Below are 16,021 nucleotides of genomic sequence, written 5' to 3' on the forward strand. Positions count from 1 at the left end.
GACGGACATAGTTCTGCCCCCTATTGGCCAGGTAAGTGTTTGTAAGGAAAAAAAAAGATTGATAACACTTTTTTTTTTTTTTTTTTAATTCCGAATACAAGACGAGAAAAAAAAAAAAAAAATCATTTTTAGAAGCAAAATTATTTAAATTGTAGTTCCTGAAATTATTATTCTCTCTCTCTCTCTCCCTCTCTCTTTCTTCTCTCTCTCTCTGTCTCTCTCTCTTTTTCTCTGTCTCTCTCTCTCTCTCTCTCTCTCTCTCTCTCTCTCTCTCTCTCTATCTCTCTCTCTCTTTCTTCTCTCTCTCTCCCCCCCCCCCTCTCCCTCTCTCTGTGTTTTAAGGAGACCTCTCCTGAAGCTGGAGCGGAGAGCTCGTCTGTCTCTCCTCCATCAGCCTCCTGTCCTTACCACCATGGATCTGTGGACTAAAGCCCTCGCTGTGAATATCGCTCAGATCCTCCTCGTTCTCACCTGTTCGTCCTGGACACGCGGGGAACAAGGTGAGCAGACCGGGCTGTGCGCTTTTACGCTTTTCCCTCAGGAGACGCAGAGAGTCCGGGCTGCTGAATAGTCTTTTTAAATACTTTCACCATATGCTTCTGTCGGAAAATAATTGAGTTGTGTTTGATGTGTACACATTTTTGTTATTGCGCGGATTGCATTCATTTGTCTAATTTTGCGCTGCTTACTATAAATATATATAATAAATATATATAATAAAATCTGAAAGTGTGATTTTACGCGCCAGCGATGCGCAGCGCCGAATTAGAATTTTATCAGTAATTTCCTAAACTCTGCATCCTAAACATTTACATCAGAGGAAACTCAAGTTTGAAGCTTCTTAAAACTGCAACAACACCCCGTTAAACGTGAAAAGTCATCAGCTTTCAGAATAATTCACGCGCTGGGTTGTGATCTGGTTCAATCAGAGAATGTAAAGGTTAGGAGGCAGTAGTAGTATGTAGTAGGGAAGGAGATCATGATGGCATTAAAAGTTGATATGAAAAACTTTCCTTCAGCATCATCTTCATCTTCATCCATCCAGTATCCTCCCGGTGCTGTCTAATGAGGACATTCACCTGTGAGACTCTAGGAAGTGAAAGCAAGACAAATGGCTTCTTTTCCAGCAGCTGGATGGATGCATGGGTTATGTAGGTTCTACTGTATGTGTATGTGTCCTCTTCCTCCTTTGGTTTCTCTCCTCTCTCTCTCTCTCCCTCCAGCTGCTTCTAATCTGATCAGATCTGACTATATATCCTCTCCGGACTGATTCTCTTCTCTCTGCCTCTTTTCTTGCCACCCCACTGTTTGCTGTAAGCTTATGGGCTTTCATGTCAACATCTTTTTTTTTGTGCCTTTGTTAACTGAATCTCTGACCTCCTGCAGTCACTGAATACATTTTTTTTTAAACTTCTACATGATTCCCTCTTCCTTCTGCAGGTTTTGCTCAGTGTTTCATGACCCCCATCAGATCTGTCCTCCCTCCTGTTGCTCTTCAACCTTCTAAATCTTATAATATTGGATATATCTAGTAGAGATGGGCAATATTATAGTCCCACTGATATTATCAGCTTGGTATAGGTTGTTTCAGTGTAATGCATAATTACAGGGATTGCATTCATTAAAGAGGGATATAAGTGTGTTTGTGCAAATAAAAGTTTTTTTCACGTCTCAAGCTTCTTCATAAGGGTATCGAACCCTAGAAACAGAATTTATGTTGCATTCAAATAAGAAAAAGAAGTATAATAATGATAATAATAAAGACAAAAATTTGATTTGCAAATAAATAAACAGCGATAAACAGATATGTACTGTTGTTTGAGACATGTCAAAAACAAATATGGCACTTTTCCCATCGCTAAAGTTTAATAAGATTTCTTATTTTGCACAGATAATATTTGTAGAATACATCCACTTTAAAAGTAACCTAATAGAATATTTTGTATTGGACAATATCGGCAGCAAAAATCTTTCTGTCACTGTAGTAGTCTCATCCAACAATATATGTAACCAATACTGTAAATCATTAGGAAGAAATGAGCAACAGAACAAGTTAGAGCAACAAAAAAAAAAAGCATAAATGATTGAAAAAAATAATTATTCACCCATTTATTAGACATTTGCATTGGTGTTCACACAGTGCAATACCTTGAATGTGTGGTTAATGTCTGGACTAAATGCTCATATTTGGCATTGTCTTTTGATGTGAAAGTTGGCGGTTCAATCCCAGGTCTGTGCATGGGCCGAAGTGTCCTTGAACAAGACCCCTTTACTCCTGATGTACAGATGAGTGTGTGTGAATGTGATCTACAGTGTAAAGTGCCTTGAGACGATCATATGTTCACGACAGGAATCAGTATTTCTATTAGCCCAGCATTTGTTGTTAGCTCCACTCTTTCTGCCTATCTGTGTTCTTCATCGCTCACAGACGGATCCAGCAGCGCACCCATCATGCACGCTCCATAAACCACAGCAGCATAATAATTTAACTCTGCAGAGGTGAAGAGAACCCGACTGTGTGAGCCCCACGTCTCAACCTCACTGATGACCGTCCACTGTTCATAAAAGTATAGAAGCACTAAGTGACACCTAAGTAGAAATGCATATTTTAACAGCCACAGATGGTCCACCCGTTATTTGTTAGCCTTAGGAGAAAGCGCTGAGCTTTATTAGATGAGATTTAAGAAATGAAGTCAGTGGGTGAAACAGCCCCCTGCAGGGCTGTATATAGTCACTGTGTTTTTAATGGTGTTGTGTCGATAACAGCAAGGCTGAGTTTCCTTTATGACGAGCCAAAGGGATTGGGTCGCTTCACAATTTACATTGTGACAAAATATTGCTGAACAAGATGAAGAACCAACCTAAAGTCTGAAAAGTTTGGAACCATTTCACTGAAAACTTATCCTGAAATAAATACATTACACAATCTACAACACATTAATTCCTATATGTCTTGTACAGTCACTGTGTTTTATGGCACTGAAAATATTTGTATATTATGTACAGTATGTTAGGAATTGTATTTTTTTGAGTGAATTTGGGGAAACTGTTATGAAAACTTTTGGCCACGGCAAAACGAGAGAGAGAGAGAAAAAAAAAAAAGAATGTATGATTCTATGATTCATGCTGATATCGGATCAATATCGGTAAATAAGATAAATTTGATAAATTAGTCCTGCACATGAAGTTTGAGGCTCTTCCTCTTTGATTTTGCTCAAGACTCGGTGTTGGGCATTTTTCTTAGAAGGGTGTGGTTGAGCCCGAGATCTTGTATTGAACTGCTTCCTGCACAACATCCAAATTCACACAAAATATTGAAACTGGACACGTATACCTGCTGCACTTCTCTTTGCCTTAAGCAATGGTCTTAGCAATGATTATATAGTTAGAGGAACACCCAATTGATTATTTAAAACCTTCACGACCGATACGCAAGGCTGCAATATCGGTATCATATCGGAAATGAAAAAGTTGTACAAGAAATGTCTGGGTCTCCTCTTCTGTCTACACGTACCGCGCCATGTTTTCTTGGAGAGAAGTGGTCATGTGACCAAGTACGTCACGTTCTGTGACGTGCATTTGCGGAAAAAGTGTTTCCAATGCACTTTTGCGATACATTTCAATATGGAAACGTCTGAAATTCCCCCTCGTGAAAGCGTAAAAACCTCTTGTCTTTTCTAAACAAAGCTAAGATTCAGACTAGCCTTGGGAAGTTTGAGTCTATTTATGTACCACAACAACAACAACAACAACAACAACAACAACAACAACAAAAAACAACAACAGTGCTTAGCAGATTTTTGACAAAATTTTAACCAAAGATAGACCTTAAAGGGCCCTTGTTACGCCCAAATTGTTTTTTTCATTGATTCCCTCAATTGTTAGTTAGAGGGTGATTTACTCCTTTCTTACTGCAGGGTGAGCCCAAACACCTCGCTCCAATTTGATGACTCGTTCCCACTTTGATGACAAATTTGACTAGGCACTGAGCTGGAGAAGCCACGCCTCCAGGAAGCTCTCTGCCATGATTAACATGTAAACAGACACGCCCACGAAGGTGAGCATGTCAGCGCCCTTCACTAGGTGCTATGTATGTATTTTCTACAGTCTATGTATGTACCAGTGAACGCCCCGCCCCCACGCTCAGTCTCGTGTTTATGAAGCAGCATGAGCTCAGCTACGGAGTGGGTGGGAGGAGGGCGGGCCGTCCTCTGGCCCTACGTCACCGTGCGGGGAGGAGGAAGTCAGTGTCCCGTCTATAGACACATCCACTCATGAATATACATAAGTAGGCCTGTTTGTGTAAAGTTGCTCAGAAAGTGACTTTGGGAAAATAAACCTCAAATACTATGTTTTTGGGGTTCTTATAGGACAAATGGAGATGGGTGAAAAATAGCATGATATGAAACCTTTAAGCCATGGAAGATTCCATCAATTTTGAAAGGAGATCCAGACCAATATACTGATTCTGGATCAATTTGAAAAATCAAAAGTTCCCTATCTCTTATCATTGGGGAAATTCAAAAAATGAATATCTCAGTCAGTAATTAACCATTTTTTATGAAATATGACTCCGTTATGTCAGTTTGGTTCCTCAAAAAATCCACCGTGATTCATTTGGATGGGATCCGAATTGCAGATTTCATTGCCATTTATTTTCAAATTGCGTCTGCCCATTTTGACCCACTGTATTGTTAAAAATAGGGATTGGAATTTCTGAAAAACCTTTCAAATGTGAATAATCGTGATCAGGATCTCTAACCCAGACAACTGCCAATATCTGGCAAAGAGGATATTTGGAGTTTTGTGCTTTCTCAATGAAACTCCTCTGTATGTTGTGCTAAAGGCCAAAGCCCAGGGTTAGGTTAAGCATGTGTCTCTGAAAACACACTGCACGGCCTATAGTTTTTGGCTCTTCGGGAGGAATATTTGTGATTATTTTTCAGCTGTAGTGCATCTAAGGACAAGTTGACTAACCTAAGTGGTCATGCCCCCCGCATGCCCCACAGTTTGAGAATCACTGGCTTGCAGTAAAATGGTGTCAGCATGCCCTCAGATTAGAGGATAGAGGAGATGGTATAACAAAGCAAACCGCCTGCATGCGTGCAGAGTCAAGAGAAAACAATATTCCTTTCACTTTTACCAAGCCTGTAAAACATTCATGCATGAATATTTAATACCCCATAATTACACCATTTGCTTCACTTTGTTGTGAAAGCACCGTTACTGACAGGAAATTCGGCTTTTATTGTGCTATTGATCCAAAACTACTCAAGTCCGCTGACGGTAACAAACAACTCCTACTGCATAATTGTCTTTCACTGCTTCAGTTTAGTTAGTTTTCATCACTGGATGGAATTTAACAATAAAGCCATAACAGGCATGAGATAATCTGTGAATTGAATATTAGACACTTGACTGCACCGTGACTGTCTCACTAATGTCTCAGTGACTGCAGCTTTACTTGGATTAGATTAACCCTGGTTTTGTACAAACACATGGAAGGTACAATTTATGTCATCACATTAACTACATAACAAATAAACGTGACACGTCTGACCCGCAACTGCTATTCACATTAATGTTTCTCTGTGGAGGCGAGATGGCTCTGTGCCTCCTCAGGCTGAGGCTGTAAATCACAAATTATCTCACGTCTAAATGGTTCCTTGAGTGCGGTCATATCCAGAAAGCAGAAGCTGTAAAGTACATTAAAGCCTCCTGAGTTGTTGATTGAAAGTAGAGGACAGTTTAAACAGAGTGTACTAACCTGACTGCATATATAATACAATTTACAACATCAATCCGATCTATGGTGTAAACCACGCCACAGTTCATGCTTTCCGTGAAGTCCTGTGGCACAACTAATATGTGTCTTTAATGTGCAACTTTCTTCCACCTACAGACACAAAGGCACGTGATATGCAAATAATGAATGCCTTAATGCAAACCTATAGCAAAAATATTGTTTGCAATAATTACCAAAACAGATATTTGCAACAGAAACTCTTGATGATCTATAACAGCTTATCTAAGAAAGTACTGTAAATGCCAGCTCGATCATCATATAGGGGAAAACAACCTATTGTGTGTATACAATTTATAGAGCTTCTGATTTAATTTTTCATGTCATTATTTTTACACATTTCCATGTCAGTTCTGCATCTTGTTTTTTCCATCAGCTTTCCCTAATTAGATGTCTATTAAACTTCCAGAAGTGCTGTACTGCAGAAGTACACTGAAATCACACACAGCATTATGTAGTGCAAGATTTTGCACGATATTTAACAGGTCTGTCTGTTTTTGCCACACTTGCTAGACATAAGGCCACCTGTTTGCTGGCGAAAAAAATCATTATGGAATTGTGTGATATTGTCACAAAACACGTAGGTGAGGGTTTAGTCTGCGTCATATACCTATTTCTATTTCAGGAGGTGAAGTCCATCATTATCAGACGATTTTGTTGTGAGGTTTTGCACAATAATTAACATTTCAATCTCTTTGCCCACCAGTTTTCAGGGAAAAATCTTATGGAAATGCATAATATTCTAAAGGTATATTCCATGTCATATTTTAAATTCCCTTGGATTTTGTTTAAAAAAACTAACGACAACAATAATAAGCTATATTCACATTTTCATAATATAGTTTCATAATAGTAATTACGTTCATTTTTAGCGATGACGGAAAATTGGAGACTAACATTTCATCTAAAATATATTCAAAGGATAAAATACTTGTAATTAACCATTGAAACAAATTATTCAGCCTTTCCTTCCATACAGACACATTGTGGTCAAAAGTATTTACTCCACTGACTCTATATTTACCAACACACAAAAAAAAACAATAGTTAAAAAAAAAAAGCTAAAATTAAGATGAAGCTAAAAATGAGAAACATTCTTCAACAATATGTTTTTGTCTGATCATCACCCCTCAGTTAGTAAATAATGAAAATGTTGTGCTTTTGATAGACATTTGCTACTAAATTATTACCTCCTATTGTGTGAATGCCACTATTCTATTAACACTTCAAAAATAAAGTGATATTTTTTTTATTTTCCTCTAATTGTCAGGGAAATGCCTAGAATGGCTTAAAACAACCCACTCATTAAGAACTACTGATGATGAGATTTATTCAAATACGACTAAGACGACACAGTCATTTAAAAACTAATATTTTGATTGGAGTGAAAATACATTCTGTGTGTATTTTGACTTGCTTTTGTTATTATAATATAAAAAACTGCTTGTTAAATTTGAAATAAGCAGCCAGGGCTGCTGTGTGACGAGCCTGACAAATGAAGAAAAAAAAAAAAAGAGAGATGAGTAATGACATTAATATTTATAGACTACTATTAAAACCGGAGTTTTAATTTCAAAGACATTAAATGCAGTAGTAAATAATTTGCTGCACTGAAGGACTTGTTGTCTAGATCGCCAACCCACGACGAGCTTCCTCCAATAAGTCGCCCTTCACAGTATTACAACTTCACAGCATCCAACCATGATTCATCATTCTCTTAACAGTCATCCACGACCTCTGTCTGCACATCATTTGTTTCAGTCTGGCTTTACTTGGGGCAAGGTCTCCCTTAAAGCTGTGTATTAGACAGGATTGGCACAACTAAACCACATCCTGAGACCTTCATCTGTTTGGTTCCTAAATTTACCACCTCCTAAATCTCGTGTAAAACCAAAAAGTCTTTAATCCTTAAAAAAAAAAAGTAGTTTGAAGCGTTCATTCATTCGTCTTCTGAGCTATTTATTCCTATTCAAGGTCACAGGGATCTGCTGATGATTATCTTTACTTCTCAATTGGGTACAACCTGGACAAGGTGAAGAATTATCTTAATATGTGCCACTTTAGTCTTTTGCTCCTATAAGGGACAGCACGTGTGAGTGAATCCTATAGTATGGCTTGTTTTGGAAGTAAGTAAGTAAGTAAACTTTGGTTCTTACCTGTGAAAAGTGCTCTATAAACACAATGTGCTGTACAAACATTTTAGTATCATCCCGTCTTAAGAAAACATGGAAAAACAGTCAAAAATAACATGGGAGACAAGAACGGGAGAACTGTGGGTCGCCATGGGCATTGGAGGCGCCCCGTATTTAGATGAAAAATGGGAAAAACAACATAAGGAGAGGTGAGGGGGAAAAAGCAGATTTTGAAATGAATTTCCTAAAAGGAGAGCAAAGTACAAAACCAGGGAATAACCTCTCGGCTACAAAAGCACAGTCAGGAAAACACACAGTCACGAAAACCATAGCACGGGCAGGTTGGGGTGGGTGATGGATCTGGAGAGGGGTATTGGGGGCGAGGGCTGGGCGGAGAGATGGAGAGGATATCCAGCCGCTAGGGGGTGTGTGCAAGCAGCCAGTGGGCGCTCCTCCAGAACCTTCCATGTGCACGGAGGGGAGGGGGGACGGGTGGAGGACCAGAGAAGGCGTAGACACTATCCACTTTGCTCTCCTCTGATACAGTCAGATGTTATGGTTCAGAAGATGAGAGTTCAGCTGGTAATTGGGAATAGAAGGGGGGGAGGAGGAGGATGACGGAGCGTCAGAGCTGTAAACATCCCTGGTGAGATTGGACACATCCTTGAGCTGGCGTGTTGGCGAGGGCCAATTGGTGATAATGATTTGTTTTCGTGACAGGCTAGCACTCTTTTCAGTAGCCTTGAAAGTCCTGGTCACAGTAAATCCAATAGTGTGGGATCAATTGGCCGAGACATCCTCTCCATCCTTTCCAAGATCGATTTGATTCCATGCAAACGCTCCAAAGTAGCCTCTTGCTTACTTTTGAGTTCATTCATCATGATATTGTGAGTGTTCAGTGCCCTGCCCAAACCTTCAAAGATGAATGGCAGCGAGGCCTGTCACGATAATCAATAAGTTACTTAATTGCACGATAATTAAAAATGTGCTCGATAAGTTTTCCGGGCTCGATAATTATCCATTTACCAAAGACACTGGATAATGAGTTAACTTCACTGCATCTGTCTTGACTGACTCCTCTCGGTTCCTTAGCGTAATGAGGAGTGAACCCTCCTGCCAGTCACTCTGTCTCTGTGTGGGGAGGCGGGGCACCTGGAGCACCACAGAGTGCAGCATGAGAGGCACGTGAGGAGTAGAGGGAGTGATTTGGAGGAATAAACAACAATGGAATTGGTTTCAAAGCCAAAAGCAACAGCTGAGGTGTGGGAACACTTTGGATTTAAGCCAAATGACTGCGGCGATGATGAACCACAGAACATAAATGTCGCATTTGTTTCAAAACAGTTGATGCTAAAATCGGCAACATGACAAACTTGCCCCTTCACCTCAAACAACCACACATTACAGAGTTTTCCCTGCTGGTAAAAAAACGTCTACCAAAGAGGCAGAGGGGCCGACAGTCCACCATCACCGGGGCGTTTATGAAGCAAACAAAATAAAAAGTGTGTAATGCAATGTAATAGGATTGGTCGAGTGGCACCGCGCTTACCGCTAACGTGGGTTTCGCTAATGTCGGTTAAAATCCTACATTTGACAAATTATTTTTTTCATTTTAACTTATTTAACACAACAAATTCCACCTTTAAAAATACATCTGACAAAAATAAACATTTTAGGGTTAGGGATAGAATTAGAGTTAGAGTTACGGTTAGGTTAGGGTTAGCGATAGAGTTACAGTGAAAGTTAGGGTTAGGGCTAAAATAAAAGGGTTAGCAGGGTAGCTAAAAATAAATATGAGCTAAAATACAAATTACTGAACTTTAGGTCACGTGGTGCAACTATCACATGACCTAAACTGGCCAATGAGTATCCGTAAACTGGCAGTCTACGGATACGTTTAACGTACCCATAGACTTTATATATTGTTTCAGTTGTGTGTGGTTTTTGTTCAAGTGCATTGTTTCTTAACAGAGACTGACGGTGCATTTTATTTATTGTTTTTGGTTGTTTTGATTATTCACTTTGGATATTTACAATGTCTTTTTTCATAATACAATTCCAATTTTGAATATCCTTAAGAAACAAGTGTGTTTATCTTTAAAAGGGTGTACTTGCATTATTATACCATTATAATTATATTAGTTAAAAAATGGTATCAAAACAGCAATATTATCGTTTGTCGCAATCATTTCTGGGACAATTTATCGTCCAGCAAAATTTGTTTTTGTGACAGGCCAACTGGCAGCCTTCCCAAAACAGCTGCCAACGTAATACGGACTATACAATGGATCAGATAGCCGCCAGCTCCAATTAGCAGCATCAGTGCCATCATGATATCCTAGACGTCCTTAACAAAGAATAAAGCCAAGCACATGACCTTCCACCTGTCCCAGGAATCCATTGTGTATCTGGCTGCAAACTATCCATCATTACACGCAGGCTCACCTCGGCCCGGTCTTCTCTTTGAGAACATTTGATCAATACCATTAAGTGACCAGCTGACCAATTCCATAGTTTTGGTTTTTGGATGAAAAAACTAGTAATTTTGATACATAATAAGCTAAATACATAAAAATACATTGATATAGGCGATATTGTAATTTTCTATATAAAATATAAAATATAAAACTCGATATATTTTGAATCTCAGTATATTGCCCAGGCCTAACACTAACCCTTCATTAAGCTAAACCCTATCCCTACCTAACCCCAAAAATGCCAAGATAGCTCCAAAGGTGTAAAACAACACTTAATGACAGTCTAATGACAGATAATGACAGTGTAAATTCAGCCATATATATAAACAAGAAAATATTCAGGGTTTTTTTCCATTACTTTTGTTACAAATGAACATAAATGATAAAAAATATTTATGTCTATGCACTTTATGTTTGTATAGCATTCTTACATAATGACAAACCAAATGTGAAGTTTAAAATGCTATTTTTGAAGGAGGGGTAGGCACCTATAACTTTCCTAAGGCACCTATACTCCTTTTGACTCCTTAATTCCGTTCCTAAATACAAATAAAGTCCAATAAATTCAAAATAAATGTATTTAAGGACCAAGCCATGTCCTTTTTGATTGCCGATATTTGTCTTAACTGTTAATTTTTGAAGTTACACATCACATCATTTGCTAAAACTGTGAATAAAAACCTAAGATGAACCATTACAGTGGGTGGCGAGCTTCTCCAATCCTAATTGGATGATCCTGGAATGGGCTAAAGAAGAGTGCAAACAGGGTACAGGTTACAATCAATAGGTGACCCATCATTTATTCATATGAAGCTCTCTTCTTTGACAGGCTCTGCTTTGGCAGAAATTAACTAGCTTAGGGAGCGTCAGTCATTAATCATATAACTCATTTTCCAAACTGGGGATTGATGGTTGCACTCGCTTTCCCGGTCATCATCATCATCAGGCTTTTTTCATAGACTGTCCATCTCTTCTCTGTCTCATCCTCATCAGTCTTTCCAGTGGAGTTTATCTGTTCTCTGAGCTGTCAAAGCCACTGGAGTGTGTGCTGTAATCAGCGTCTAATCAGAGATCGTCTCAGGAACACTGTATAGCTTTAATGCTATCATAACGACAGATAGCGCTGTACTCTTACATGAGGTGTGTATGTGTGTGTGTGTGCCATGTGAGATCAAGTGCTTTAAAAATAGACTAACTTCTCATTTTGTAAACATATTTTTCCAGTTATCATTAAATCAAATGGCGTTCATTACTAATTTAAAGAAAAGTACTGAGTTTGCTTTGTGCCACTAAAACTCCTGTTTTGGGTGTCAGCACATTTTTTTATCTATTGATGAATCAATAAAACTATTTGAGTTTTATTACTTTTAATTTTTCACTTTTATTGATATTACTTTTTTTGCATATTAAGCAGCCATAACTGCTGATTCTTTTGATGATGTTCATTCCAGAGTATAGTTACACTACCTTTGGTGTTAACGATGCGTGAGTGTCATTTCAAAATAAAACCAACCGCCTTCTACACTCAATCGTCCATTGTAGGATTCTGTTCTTCCTTCTCGTTGAAAACCATGGAAAAGCACTGATTCCAGTGCAGAGGTACAGTAACATACAGAAACAGACATACAGTTGGTTCACACACATTCACTGTAGAGACTAAAATAACCTTATGTAAAGCCTCCAATTTACCATTTCAAAATGTACCCAGTTCTGTTTGAACTATTTCCATGTCACACTTTTGTTTTGTTTCCATTTCATTAGTTTTCCCTCATCAGATGTTGCCTGGCAGATATGTCCAAAAGATGTTCACTTCTTGAAGAAAGCATAAAATTGCGCGTATTTGAGTATGCCGAAACCATTTTGAATGGGACCCACACTGGCAAACAAAAGGATTGCTTATGCATGCATGCACCAGGATCACAATGGGTATAACCATCCTGAGACATGAATGAAAATAGATATATTTATTCACGTCATGATGGGGATTTAAATCAAATCGTTCACCCTTTAAAAGCCATCATTGTCATACACAGTTGTGGCTGCCTAGAAATCGCAATTTCACTCTTTCCATGTGTAAAGCTTTTTGGTGGCAATCCTTGTCCCCAAAAACCTACATTTTGCCTCAAAGATCATGCTTCTATGTCTAACAGAACCAAAGTTATGAAGATTGAAATTCACAATATGGATGGCGGCCATCTTGGATCTTGCCCTGAGCACATTTTAAGATATATTATTGAATTCCTTGACCCTGAAAACCTATAATTTGACACAGGCCATCTTGGATTGGTTGATTTTATGTGGGAACCGTTGGTTTGCCAGCGTGGATCCCATTAAAAATGGATCAATCATACTCAAAAACCATGAACATCTTAGCCTAATATTACCCAAAAATTGTCTCAAACATGCTTAAAATATGGGAATGGAGTTAACTCATCTCATTCATTTCATATTTGTACACAGCAGAGGTGCACACGCTAAAATCCATCCATTTGCTAAATTTGCTAGACATTAGACCAACCGTTTTATGGTGGAAAATTGCGTGTAAATATGTGATATTTGTATTGTCCAAAAATATGTTGGTGTGGGTTTATTCTGTGACATAAATTTCAAATTTCAAATTTCAATTACAGAAGGTGAAGTCCGTCGGATGGCGTCAGATTAGTTTACGAAGACAAATTGTGTTTAAATGTGTGACAATTTCACAAAACTTGCATGTGAGGCTTTATTCAGTGTCATTGCAATTTCGGCTTGATTTAGTTTTTAAAAATGCTATTGCCCTAAAAATTATGTTCAGAAAGTAAATTACATTTTTTTCCTGCAATCATGAAAAATAAGCATGATTTGGGACCGTGGAATAAAAGTGGAATACCTGAAGAAAAACCCATCCACACATTGGTTGAATAAAGCAACACTGTTCATCTGTTAATCTTCGCTCATTTTGTTTCTCATTGAGTGCCCTTCTGTTACAATCGGAGTGAATTGTTTTCTGTTAAGCGATAATAGTGTATAGCAAATTAGAAAGCACCATAAATGGCACCGCAGCCTGTAAAAATATAGAGGCGTGCTTACTCTATGGTAGGTGATAAAGAGTTATTGCAAAGGGCAAAGCTGTGATCTCTGTAAAGTATCTGCTCTATGATGTGAATCTCTCTGCAGCCACTGCTACGCATTCAGGTGAAATCCTCGGTGACAGCTGGGCTATTGCCTTCACCCGCACTCGAGCAAAGTTAAAACCTCGTCCTACATCGAATTGGTCGGTCACACAGGGAAAGTCACAGAGCTCAGTGACTCAAAACTCAATAGCCTTTTCATACGACTTCCACTTATTGACTCTTTGGTGCTCCTCGTTTTCTGTAAACAGCCCTGCATGGTCCTCCAGCTCAAAAATACTCACCTTTATTTAACTCTTAGAATAAAACAGCTTAATTACATTTTTGACACCACTTGCCATTTGTTTTGGCAGTAACATGCAATTTACCTCAAATTATGTGATACATGGCAGGAAGATTGCATTTACTAAGGGGACGCTATTCATGACCTTGTCAAATATATTTGTTTTATTGTTATTAGTGGCAAGCAATTTTTAGTGTAGTATTTTCTATAACACAAGACATTAGTGAAAACAAGCAGCAATAAGTCATTTTTTCTTTGCTTTTGCCAGAGAACGGTATACCGGGTAATAAATTATACTAACTAAAAATGTAAATATGTCAACCAAATGAGCACATCATTATAGAACCAGGAAATTACTCATTCACTTACAGAAGCATGAGTAGGACAGTACGCAAAGTCACAATCTTTGCACCAGGAGTCCCCTTGGATCAGATCTAATCACGGGCGGTGCACTATAATGGAGAAGAATTTGATCTTAGACAGAGCTAAAGCATTGTTATCTTTTTCAGCTGTGATCCCGACTCTTTGACTGTGATTTCAACTAAATTTGAGGTCATTTTGACTCGAGGACAATCAAAGTTGCGTTTTTTTGTAAAGCTTACATGAAAAGGTGGGATCAAACTAGGATGAAAACTCAACACCGTTAAGCTACATTCACTCTGCAATAAAAAGAGAACCAAATAAACACAGACCTGAACCTTCAAGCTTCGACTCCAACCCGACAGGCATTTAGGTATTTATATCTAAACCTAATATTCCTCATACAATGACATATTTACGTTTGTTTTAGTGGTAAGCACCAATTTTATTAACAAACAGCTGTCAATGTCATCAGATCAGCGCACACAGGGTAACAAGCAAACGTCAAACACAAACAGAGACCCACAGTGGATCTATTTACATAATCCACGTATATCAAAGATAATGCATCTTCTTGTGCAGAAAAGGGATTGATTCAATGGTGGATGCTTTAAGCTTGTCCTGTGGTCCATGGTGAGCAGGACAGAGGATAGCGCGCAGTAGCAGCGCCGCACTCACTGCTACAGCTGTTACTATAAAGTGACGTCACCGTATCAAATGCATACCAAATCTGCCTTGGCCGTTTACACTGAGGTCACATTGAAAAAAATCTGATCTGTATCTGATTCAGGAACACATATCAAAGTGGTTCAAATCTGATTTGAAAAAATTCCATCTGGGCCACTTTTGCCTGCATTGTAAACGTAGCCTAAGCTACACATAGAACTGGGTGATTTTGACACGAGGGCCACACAAGGGTTAAAATATTGTGTTTCACCTTGTAAAACCACAAGCCACCGCCTTATCATGCTGCCATGTTGAACTGTGCATTATTCCAAAGTTTTGCAGGGCAGATTAATAGAATACATCCACTGGCTCCGTGCATCTCTATAACCTCGTGCTTCACAGTCCAGGCTGTAACGTGCCCTTGCTACAAAAGTCAATGCTGATCACTGCTTAATGCTGCCACCGCTGTGTATTTTTTATGAAGTCGCTGCTGCGTGACCGCAGATCTTGCCGCCTCCTGCTCAGATATTCTGCTGCGGCTGCTGACGAGACGAAGCCAGGGTCGGTCACTGTGTGTTAGAGATCACTGAGTCAGGGGCTGGTAAAAGTGAAATTCAACAGCAGTGTCTGAGCTAAGCACTATGAGCTGAAGCAGGCGTGGGGCGGTTAGAAAGGCATACTGTAAAGAGATTTTATATAAAGCATGAGAGGATAGAATTCAGGGGGGGGTCAGCATCTGCAGGATGTCACGTTGTCTTAGTCTTTCTCAAAACTGCAGTGACGCCTCCCACTCAATCCCATTTTATCCCTCACTGGCTTTGTAGTTTTGGTGTGTGAGATGTGCTTTTGTTTTTCCCAGGTACAACCACCTCAGAGTGTGAAATGTGTCGGCTCTGTGAGGCAGAGGAAGAGGAGGATGACAGGGAGGAAAGAAGAGTAGGAACTCGGGAAGAAAGATGTGGCCATAACAAAGAGAGCCAAGTGTGTTAGAGCAGAGAATCAATAAATGTGAAGTCAGCTGAAGGAAGCCACAGGTCAATGAGGGTCAAGGGAAGAACAAGAAGGTGAAGAAGAAGACATTTATGGCTTTCTTTCCCTGTGGAGACTACCTTTGTAATTTCCACTCTTTCCAGTTCCTAGACTGGAGTGTTTTTTGTGCTCAGCCATCATTGGCCACGTTTACATGGGAG

The 16,021-nt window shown here is 39.1% G+C and overlaps 1 protein-coding gene across 3 annotated transcripts in view; it reads left to right on the plus strand.

Moving 5' to 3' along the window:
* The first annotated feature begins 388 nt into the window (after positions 1-388).
* LOC114479192 (contactin-associated protein-like 4) overlaps positions 389-16,021 on the plus strand; it is a 128,236-nt gene continuing 112,603 nt past the window's right edge. For all 3 annotated transcript variants that reach the window (XM_028472739.1, XM_028472740.1, XM_028472741.1), the window contains exon 1: positions 389-500. In XM_028472739.1, the coding sequence (XP_028328540.1) occupies positions 413-500 (88 nt within the window). In that variant the 5' untranslated portion in view covers positions 389-412. The remainder of the gene's footprint in view (positions 501-16,021) is intronic.

This window comes from Gouania willdenowi, chromosome 17 (genome assembly GCF_900634775.1).
Source record: "Gouania willdenowi chromosome 17, fGouWil2.1, whole genome shotgun sequence".
Taxonomy (NCBI): Eukaryota; Metazoa; Chordata; class Actinopteri; order Blenniiformes; family Gobiesocidae; genus Gouania; species Gouania willdenowi.